Below are 9,478 nucleotides of genomic sequence, written 5' to 3'. Positions count from 1 at the left end.
GAAACATTTGGATATTTCTGTCAACAATTTGGGGTACGCAGGTATTAAGGCGCTGGCTCCGGTCCTGGAGACCACTTGCATCACCCACCTTTCCCTGCAGCGGAACAACATGGGTGACAATGGTGGGATGGTCCTGTTTAAAGCGATTGCTGGAGCCATTGAGGATGGAGAGGACAAGCTTGAATATCTAAATTTGGAGGTTAACGAACTCGGAGAGAAGACGGCCAAGGCAATGCAGCGAGTCCTGTCATCTTCAACGGCATTAAAGACACTGCGGCTTTCTTACAATAGCTTTGGGGGCGCCTCCAAGTATATTATGGAAGGGCTGGCAGAAAACAAGTACCTCCGTTCACTTTTCCTTTCTTTCTGTGAGATTCGCGAGGCAGATGGGGCCGCAATTGGAACGGCTCTCACGGCGAACAGCACGCTGCAGCATTTAGATCTGTCGAACAACAAACTTAAGGATGCTGGGTCAAAATGTATCGCGGAGGCCATGAAGACAAACGAAGGGCTTATTTCACTCAATCTCTCCTGCAACAAGATCGCTGATGACGGAGGGAAGGCCATTGCATTATTTTTGACCAGCAATCGTACCCTTCGAGAGTTGAATCTGCGACGCAATTGCATGTCAAATGCCACGGGAGAGCTTTTGGACGATCAGCTCAGAGGAAATATGACGCTGGAGAAGATGAATGTCGGATTCAATGACTTCCGATATAAATCTCTTATTGGCCATCGGACGACATTGGCGCGAAACGCGGAGAAGAACAAGAGCCTTATTGTTCCGAAGCTCAGGGCCGAGATTGAGGGTCTCTCTTTCAAGGAAAGGGACTTGTCTCAGGCCGAAGACGAAATTGAAATGGAACGGCGCATCATTAAGGATCGGAGCGAGCAGTTGTTGCGCCGTAATGAAGAGGCTCGCGTCGCGTCCGAGAAGGCGCGGCGGGAAATTGCGGATCTTGAAAAGAACTTGGCCGCCGTACGCGTCCGTTTTGAGTCCGCCGAGGAGGTCCTCCTACGCACCGAGGAGCGGGTGAGCAACGAGATGGCGGAGATCTCGGGGCGTAAGGCAAACATGGAGGCTCGCGTTCAGCAGGAGAGGGAAAAAGTGGACCGTTTGCAGCGTGAGATGGACCGTGTGCGACGGCAACTGAAACAACTGGAGGAGGCGGAGGCGTCACGCCTGAAGCCTCTTTTCTTGGAGTTTGGCATCGCAGAGGCGGACAGGGACCGTGAGGCGAAGGAATGTCAATACGAGGCCGACAAACTTGCCGCTCTGGAGCTTCAACGGAAGGAGTTGGAGAAGAAGTTGGGCCTCTCTCTTCCCGTGGCGGGCGGTGTGTCTGCACCAACGGCCAAAAAACGGAAGTAGACATGTAAAACAATAAAAATCGAGAATGAAAGAAAAAAAAATTCAAAGAAAAGAGATGTGTTTTCAAACTCAATGGTCTGTTACTCCGCCCTCTTTTTTTTTTTTTTGTGTGTGTGTGGGTGTGTGTGCCGCATTAAGAAGAAAAAAATGTTTGCTTTTTTTTGTGGTTGTTTGTTTGCTCTTTTTTTAGGCACTGCGCTTTTTCCTTTTTTTTTTTTTTTTCTTGTGTGTGTGTTCCTCATGCGCCGTGGGTGCTGCCTGTGGGCGAAGCCGGCAATAGAAAAGCGATGCCGAAGGCTCTGCGTGGAAAGATTGAGACATGCGCAAAGAAATATGCAAAGCTTGAGGAGGAACAGAGCCGTGATGGCGTTTCCCCCTTTTTTTTGCCTCGCCAATTGCGTTGCAGCATCGAGACTCGTGTCGGCAGGACACTCTTCACACTTTGGTGCAGAATGATGGAATCTTATCGGTTGGATGCAACTGCTGCATATCCCAGCGATACGGAGAGCAGGATGTCATTTATTGTGGCTGATAAACATATACCCGCGGCGAAGGCAAACACAACATTGTTTGATTTATTCAACGATGAAAATGAACAATTTCAGGGCGTTTTTGGATCATCCCATATGTCCATAGAGGCCATGATCTTTTATCTCCATTACGTCTTTGCGGATGTGGATGCGGCCGCGTGGGTCATTGCCTTTTGTATCATCGATAAACTACAACTTCGGCACTCCATTGAGAAATACATGGAGCGACTTTGTAATTCATCCAGAGGTAATTTTTTTTGGCTTCATCTTGGCAACTGCTGGAGAAGTCTTTTTGTCGCCTTTTCCCTGGCACTCAAGTGGCATGTTGATTACAAAATTACTCTCAAGTATATGTTGGATGTATTGCCGTCCAGTTCACACGATTCATTTTCCCTGCATGAGATCTGCGCCCAGACGGAGTGGCGTATGTTCCACGCCTTGGACTACGATGTCTCCGTTCGACCAGATCAGTTGCTACAGCTTCTCGAGGAATTTCTTACCCTTGATGAACGGGAGTGCATCATTTCTTCCATCACCCATGAAACGGCATTGGGCCGTTTATGACGGGACGTCGAATTGCTGATATCTGTTTTTTTTTTTTTTTTTTGGTTTTTTTTTTCTTATCTCGTTGTTGTTTTTTGCCTTTTCAAAAATTACATATACACATCTATATGTAATTTGCTTGACTTGTTTAAAATGTCATTGCAGACATTATTTTTATTTTTTATTTTTTTGCTTTTTTTTTTTTTTTTTTTTTTTAAAGCGTGTGTGTGTGTGTGTGTGTTTTCCTTCTTTTGTTCACTTGCTGTGAAATCTCCGGGATTTTTTTTTTTCTTCTTTTTTGATCCTCTTTTTTTTTCCTCATTGCCCACCCACTTCCCCCCTTTGCACACATGTGTACAAGAACCACACCAGCAACAGGTTTAACACTCAGCGATTATTCCCTTTTCTTCGGTTTTTTTTTTTTTTTTTGTTTGTTTTTCTTTTTTTTTTTTTTTGCGTGGTGGCTTACTTCTGTACTCTGACAAATTTCTGCTGGTTTGCTTGTAAATATAAATATAAATATAAATAGATATATTTATATATAATACATTTGGCTGCATTTTATAGCGCTCATGTACTACCACAGTAATCCGCAGTCATCTGCGCCCATGGTGCTTTATAAAGGGTATCAACCGTATGCAGCAACGCAGCAGCGTCAAGGACCGTTGCAATACCAGCCATATGCAGAGCAACAACACCAACAAATTCAACAACAACAACACCAACAACAAATTCAACAACAACAACAACAACAACAACAACAGCACCATCATCATCATCATCATCATCATCATCATCATCATCATCATCATCATCATCACCCTAATCATCATCATCTTCAGCAACATCAATTACACCAGCAGCGGAATGTAATGTCTTTAAGAGTTTCTCAAAGTACCCCATTTATGCAGATCTCTGTTGCTCCCATGAACCAAAACCTTGTAAGTGGCTACAACGCGGCTCCTGGTGGGTATCATCAGATGGGCCATAATTCGACGCAACGTCATCAAACCACTCCCGTGCCGAGTAATGATGAACGGTACCGCAAGCAGCTCATTGTAAATTATTTGGCACCTGACGTGGTCAGTGCAGAGCTGCATGGGCTTTTTTCTCGCTTTGGGCCTCTGGATGGCGCCAGGATCATCCACGACAGGCAGACGAATCTTCCAAAGGGATACGGCTTTGTTTATTTCTGTAACCCAGAGGACGCCAAGGAGGCTGTAGAGCGAATGAACGGGTTTGAATTTCACGGGAAAAGAATAAAAGTTGGGTATTCTACAAATCCACTTAACATTGTTTCGGGTGCCAATAACCAACACACACATGGGACAATAACATAATAATAATAATAAAACAACAAACAACAAACAACAACAACAACAAGAAAAAAAGAAAAAAAGAAAAAACTAAATCCACGTCTTTTATTTATTTATTTCTCCGTAACTTTTTTTTTTTTTTGACGGTTATGTTTGTTGCATTGGCTGATGACAGGGGGGGAAAGGAAAAAAAAAAAAGAAAAAAAAAAAAGAACGATAAGCAACGAGGGCGGGAAACGAAAGAAGAAGGAAAAGAAAGAAACAAACAAAAAAAAAACACGACTGTCAGTTAATTAAAGAAGAACGATGAAATAAAAAATAAAATAAATAAAAGAGGAAAAAAAAGGGGGGAGAAAAAAAAAAAAAAAAGCCTAAACCCAACAAGTTTGTTGCTGTTGGGGATGTATACGGGACTGATGAAACGAGATTTGACTGTGCGGATGCTGTAGCTGTGTGTCTGGTTTTTTTTTTCTTTTTTTTTTTTTTTCTAGTGGGCGTGTTTGTGTCTTTTTCTAATTTATCTGTTGATGATTACATTGATTTGATGCATCTTTTTTTTTTCCCCCCATCTTCTTCCCACCCTGTATATGGATACATGTATGTATATTGGATGCATTTTGGTGTTTTTGCATGGATGAGCGTTTCAGGGATTGGGAGGTGAATTATTCACTGTTTTTTTTTTTTTTTTTTTTTTTGGGGGGGGGTCCCACTTTTCTTTTTTTTCTTTTCTTTTTGGGCTTGGGTCTTTAGTTTTTGTTGTTTTTGTATTGACCTGTGGGCTTAGGGTTAGGGGCGACATATCTTTGCGCCGGGCAATTGCATCGCCTTTGTTCGGGGTACTGGGCCCCGTGTGGTTGCTTTCTTTTTTCCCTTTTTTTTTTTTTTATGTGTGTTTTTTGTTTTGTTTTGTTTTTTTTCTTCCAGTCGTAATTTTTTACTTTTCTTTCTTTTTTTCTTTTTGTTGGCAATTTTTTTTTTCTTCTTTTTTTTATTCCCTACAGACTGACCGGCACGGCCTCTTTACTTCGGCCTGTCTTTTTTTTTTTTTTTTTTTGCTTAAACTTTTGTGCTCGTGTCTTTTTTTGTTTTTGTTCCCGGACTGTCGTTGAGCCGCCATGGATTTTTGTTTGATGCGAACAGAGACGTGGCTGGTTTTTGTGTTTGTACAATCCCCCTCCTACGATCGGTTTACCACTCATGACTTGTCTTTGTTGTGCGACCTGCTTTTTTTTTTTTTTTTTTTCCTTCTTTTTACCTTACATTTCTTTTTTTTTTTGCCCCCGTATGTTGCATGCATACGCACCGCTGCGTCTCAACTTCCGTCACGTGAGTTGTGGTGGAAATGAGTTGGATGGATGTGGTGGCGTTATTTTATTTTTTATTATCTTTTTGGGTCTCATGTTCTTTTTTTTTTTTTTTTTTTCTCTCTTTTTCTCTCTCTGTCTTTGTGTTGGTGGTGGCGGCATGGAAAAAGGGGGTCTGCTCGCACTACATATCAAATAAACACATCCATCCATCCATCCACCCATTTCTTTCCCGCAGACGGGCTGTATGAGCAGACGCCTCACCATCTTCAACGAGCCGATTGCCCCCTGGGCAGACGCCATGGTGCACTCGGCGTTGCTAAAAAGGGCATCCGCTGCAGTGCGACCAATGGCGCACGTTCTCACTTCGTCACAGGTTCATCAACTGGGGCTTTCTGTGAGGCCCGAGTATCTTTTGGATGCCATACTGCCAGAGGAGGCCTTGTGGAGCACGATGCATGCGGGTTTTGCGCGGGCAGTTCTCGTTCACTCCGAGCGTTGGAGAAAAATTAATAGACGCCGCGGAGACATGCCCGTCGTTGTGGACATCACCGCACCTGCTCTTTCTGCCAGGGGCGTTGCCCTCACCACCTCAGAGGAGGCCTTGAGTACGCTGGGTGGAATAGCAAAAGAGCATGGCTATGAAACGCCCTTTTGGCTTACTCGAGAGGAACTCATGTACTTTGTTTTCTCACATGAAAGAGTGCGGATGTTTTTAAATTTTGATGCATCTCGTTTTCCGGGTCCTTTGCGTGCTGGCGAGTCCATTCCCTCCGTGGAGGTGGAAAATGATCGGGGGGAAATATGCCGCGTCATGAATGTATCCGAGTTTCTCAAGAGGGTGGCCCCCAGTGCGAGTGGCGTGAACCGTTACGGTCTATTTCATTGTTTTCGTCAGTTTGTGCCCATCAACGTTCTCACGAAGCGCAGGTTTTCTCATGACGTTGAGGATGCACTCCGAAAGTGTAGCATTTCATTTGGCTGCTGGTGCTCTGTTTGGGGAACAATTCATGATTACAAAACATTGGGCTTTGAGGTGCTGGATGGCCCACTAGGCGTGTGGGTGTTTGACGAGTTGGACTCTCCCATGTATCTCACAAGCGCCTTCTCCTGCACGAATCCAAAGGCAGTCTTTTCACACGTATATCCTAATGACCTCATCACCTTCAGATAAATCGTGGTTTTTTTGTTGTTTTTTTTTGCGCATACATGCATTCATCCCTGTCTGTCTTAAGTTTCTCCATCTTCATTGTGTGCTTGTGTGTAAGCGTGCGGTTATTTTTTGTAGTTTTTTTTCCCCTATTTTTTTTTTTTTTTCGTACGCTGAAAAGTAATTGATGCCTCTGATAAGAGGATGCCAGAAGCGGGACCGTTTTCCTTTTTTTTTTTTACTGTGGGTGCGTGTGCAGGTTTTTTGCTTTTATTCCTGTGGTGTACTGACGCTTTCATCCCTTTTGCTTGATTTCATGTATACGTATTTGTTTGCGTGTATATTTGTGTGTGTGTATTCATATGAGATTTTGATTTTTTTAATTTTTAATTTTTTTTTTATAAATGGAATGAGTTGCGGCAGGAAAAGGTGGATAGTTGAAGTGGGGCGGGGACAATGACGAGCCCGGCGATGGATTTTTTACAGAATGAATGGGCGGATCGGCTTCAACTTGTCGTGGAGTATGCAATGGGGTCGGCGGAGATATTCCGTATTGCGCATGAAAACATGCACCAACTGCTCCAAAACACCGGCATGCGGCTGAAGGTGTGCGGTGATAAACTGTCGGATACAATGAGCACGCTGCGTGCTCTTCGCAGGGCAACGGAGGAGAATGAGAACAGCGAGCGGTGGAGGCAAAAGGAGCTGTTGGCCGAAGTTGCCAAACTCCGCGAGGAAATTCATCAACAGCGGGAGGAAAACAAAAAATTGGTTTCCGCCAGTTCAGCTCCCTCCTACGATGAGCATGTTGTTCGTGCCCTTTCGAATTCATACGAGAATGAGCTGGAGATACTGCGCATGCAAATTGCCACGATGAAGAGCGATTATCTGGATAATCAGTTATCGAACGCCTGGCTGAGAAGTGAGTTGAATCTGATAGAGAACTCCGTGCCGTCACATTTGCTGCCTGGTGCCACGTCGCCTTCTTCTGCCGTGTTGCCGGATAGCGACGATGATCATGGCGATCTGGCGGAAAGTAGAAACAAGGGCGTAAAATTGCCTTCGTCACGGGCGTTGCGGCCGTCTGTTGAACGCTCTCCGAAAAACTGCTGGTGCCCTCCTGTCGACACGAGCTATAGCCTCGAAAGTGAGCGGGTCATACGGCAGAATTACGTTTTTCTGAAGGTTGTACGGCATTGGAGTCGAGTCTATTGTGTTCTGAGCCAAACAAAAACACTTTTGTTTTTTGACAGCCCAGACGATGTTTCACAGACACGCCACATCGTTTCGCTCCAAGCGGTGAATCGCGTCAGGCCGGTGGCTTCTCCACCACAAAAATTTGCAATTGAACTTGAGCACTGCAAAGAGGCTGGAGGCCACTGCGTCGAAATTGCATTCACGGACAAAACCGAGCGTTCCCTGTGGCTGCTTCTTCTCATCAGCCAAATTTCTCGGTTTTTGGGTCAAAGAAGCAACACGTGATGCTCTTCTTATGGCGATAACAACTTTTTTTTCTTTTGTTTTTAACGTTCGGGCATAATGCAGTGAAAGAGAGAGTCAAATGCGCAACTTTATTGTTGTATATATATATATATATATATATTAAAGCCTTGCTTTGTTATTTTTTTTTCCCTTCCCTTTGTACATACAATACATATACATATATTATACATGTATGGTACATTATCGTTAACCTTCCAGGGGGAGAGGGGAGGGGGATGCTATTCTACAGGTGAACTGCAGTTTGTGACGTGGTTTTTTAGTGTATGATGCTAATTATTTTGTGAGGTGTTCACGTTTGTTTATTCCGAGTTATATTACATGACTCTCTTTGCGAATGTCTTTCGCCCACATGCTTTTCTCTGTCTTTGGGTCTTTTTTTTTCATCTTTGTGTTTTTCTTATGCTTTTTTTTTTTGTTTATTATTTTACAGCTCTGTTAGAGTGCCAAAATTGATTGGGGTGACGTCTTTTCACTGAAAGGAGATGTCATCAAGGGAGGAGTTGGTGCGTGAGCGGCTACTGGCGGAGTTGTCAACGTTGCGTGAGAGGCACGATGCGCTTCGGGCACAAGTCGGGAAGCTTCAAGGGCAACGTGGCTTGCCTGATGACTCTCCAGTACGAAGGAGCAAGAAAAACAACACCCCACTTGGACAGGCTGACCGCGATGCCATTGAGGCGTTTTTCAATAGCTCCGAGGATGACTTTACAAAAGAGTTTAATGAGGGACAGGGAAGGCTTCAGCGAACTGAGCTGCTGGATGGGTTGACTATGCCCTCGAGGGGCGGGTAGGAATTATTATGGGGTTGCATTTCGGCTGCGAATTGTGAGTTTTTGGTTGCAAATATTTTTATAACAAAGTCACTGCTGGGATTTGTTTGGAATGACGGTATTGTGACCCGCCTTATGCTGCGAATGCCTGCCGGCGTTTTTTTTTTTTTTTTTTTTTGGTTCTCTCTCCATTTGCTCTCTGAATAAAGCGAAAATTATTTATTGTGATCTCGTCGCTTTCGACTGTTTTTCCTAACCCTTTCATACAGTTGGGCACCGTTTTAAAAGTGTTTTTTTGAAACTTTCGCTCTCTCTTTTGCCTTTTTTTTCCTTTTTTTTTTTTTGCTTTTGGTGGTGTCGGCTTGCATCCGTGCCAAGAAGTTAATACACCGATGGCGTCGCATGGCCCAGTGAAGGACATCGAGAGGGTGGATTACAGTACGAAGTGCTGCTGCCGAACCACCGACGAGGCGTATTACCAGGCGCCGAAGCAGTACTTCGTCCGTCATCCAACCCTCTCGCGGAGAAAACTCACCTTGACAGAACCGTTTAACGTTCCCTTTGACGCATCCACTTTTGAAAAGGTGCTGATAGAGCTGGAGAAGGCTTCTATTCTCTCAGCCGCGGCTGCCGTTACGGTGGACACGGAACAGTCGGGGGGAGATAATACTCAGAAACCGCAATGGATGAAAGATCTTGACAAGCGGCAGCAGAGGTTTTTGGCCGCTTGTCTTGGAGTAACGACCTGGGACGGGCGGGACGTGTGTTTCTACGAGGAAAAGCTGCCAAAGGAAAATGATGTGGTGTGGGTCAAAGTGATTCAGGTCAATGATACTTCCGCTGTGGTTCAACTCCTGGAGTATGGCAATCATGAGGGTATTATTCCGTACACGGAAATTACGAGGATCCGCATTCGGGCCATTGGAAAAGTTATAAAGGTAGGTAGGAATGAGGCTGCTCAAGTAATTCGAATTGATAAGGAGAAAGGGATAC

The 9,478-nt window shown here is 44.5% G+C and overlaps 7 protein-coding genes across 7 annotated transcripts, besides 25 other annotated features; all 7 read left to right on the top strand.

Moving 5' to 3' along the window:
• Positions 1 to 1,372, top strand: Tc00.1047053506693.50 (hypothetical protein, conserved; the record flags this gene model as incomplete). Its single annotated transcript, XM_800927.1, has 1 exon — positions 1 to 1,372. A coding segment is annotated over one exon (1,372 nt), but the record flags the coding sequence as incomplete, so codon positions are not given.
• Positions 1 to 9,478: a sequence feature (heterozygous, Esmeraldo-like haplotype).
• Tc00.1047053506693.40 (hypothetical protein, conserved) lies at positions 1,660 to 2,466 on the top strand (the record flags this gene model as incomplete). The annotated part of the gene is made up of 1 exon (XM_800926.1): positions 1,660 to 2,466. One exon carries the CDS (start codon positions 1,660 to 1,662, stop codon positions 2,464 to 2,466), a length of 807 nt encoding a protein of 268 aa, XP_806019.1.
• Positions 2,492 to 2,524: a microsatellite.
• Positions 2,617 to 2,661: a microsatellite.
• Positions 2,667 to 2,686: a microsatellite.
• Positions 2,725 to 2,761: a sequence feature (A-rich).
• Positions 2,858 to 2,900: a microsatellite.
• Positions 2,948 to 2,995: a microsatellite.
• On the top strand, positions 3,054 to 3,785 carry Tc00.1047053506693.30 (RNA-binding protein 6, putative; the record flags this gene model as incomplete). Its single annotated transcript, XM_800925.1, has 1 exon — positions 3,054 to 3,785. The coding sequence occupies one exon, from the start codon at positions 3,054 to 3,056 to the stop codon at positions 3,783 to 3,785; it is 732 nt and encodes a 243-aa protein (XP_806018.1).
• Positions 3,135 to 3,208: a microsatellite.
• Positions 3,210 to 3,295: a microsatellite.
• Positions 3,774 to 3,828: a microsatellite.
• Positions 3,943 to 3,975: a microsatellite.
• Positions 3,996 to 4,038: a sequence feature (T-rich).
• Positions 4,071 to 4,130: a sequence feature (T-rich).
• Positions 4,223 to 4,248: a microsatellite.
• Positions 4,434 to 4,456: a microsatellite.
• Positions 4,620 to 4,751: a sequence feature (A-rich).
• Positions 4,799 to 4,854: a sequence feature (A-rich).
• Positions 4,986 to 5,037: a sequence feature (A-rich).
• Positions 5,163 to 5,194: a microsatellite.
• Positions 5,268 to 5,290: a microsatellite.
• Tc00.1047053506693.20 (hypothetical protein, conserved) lies at positions 5,313 to 6,239 on the top strand (the record flags this gene model as incomplete). Its single annotated transcript, XM_800924.1, has 1 exon — positions 5,313 to 6,239. One exon carries the CDS (start codon positions 5,313 to 5,315, stop codon positions 6,237 to 6,239), a length of 927 nt encoding a protein of 308 aa, XP_806017.1.
• Positions 6,589 to 6,621: a sequence feature (AT_rich).
• Positions 6,672 to 7,697, top strand: Tc00.1047053506693.10 (uncharacterized protein; the record flags this gene model as incomplete). The annotated part of the gene is made up of 1 exon (XM_800923.1): positions 6,672 to 7,697. The coding sequence occupies one exon, from the start codon at positions 6,672 to 6,674 to the stop codon at positions 7,695 to 7,697; it is 1,026 nt and encodes a 341-aa protein (XP_806016.1).
• Positions 7,796 to 7,818: a microsatellite.
• Positions 8,072 to 8,144: a sequence feature (A-rich).
• On the top strand, positions 8,201 to 8,506 carry Tc00.1047053506693.7 (hypothetical protein, conserved; the record flags this gene model as incomplete). The annotated part of the gene is made up of 1 exon (XM_800929.1): positions 8,201 to 8,506. One exon carries the CDS (start codon positions 8,201 to 8,203, stop codon positions 8,504 to 8,506), a length of 306 nt encoding a protein of 101 aa, XP_806022.1.
• Positions 8,643 to 8,663: a microsatellite.
• Positions 8,794 to 8,835: a sequence feature (A-rich).
• On the top strand, positions 8,878 to 9,478 carry Tc00.1047053506693.4 (elongation initiation factor 2 alpha subunit, putative; the record flags this gene model as incomplete). Its single annotated transcript, XM_800928.1, has 1 exon — positions 8,878 to 9,478. A coding segment is annotated over one exon (601 nt), but the record flags the coding sequence as incomplete, so codon positions are not given.

Source organism: Trypanosoma cruzi, genomic scaffold (assembly GCF_000209065.1).
Source record: "Trypanosoma cruzi strain CL Brener 1047053516711 genomic scaffold, whole genome shotgun sequence".
NCBI classification, from domain to species: Eukaryota; Euglenozoa; class Kinetoplastea; order Trypanosomatida; family Trypanosomatidae; genus Trypanosoma; species Trypanosoma cruzi.
This window is presented reverse-complemented; position numbering and strand designations above follow the sequence as displayed.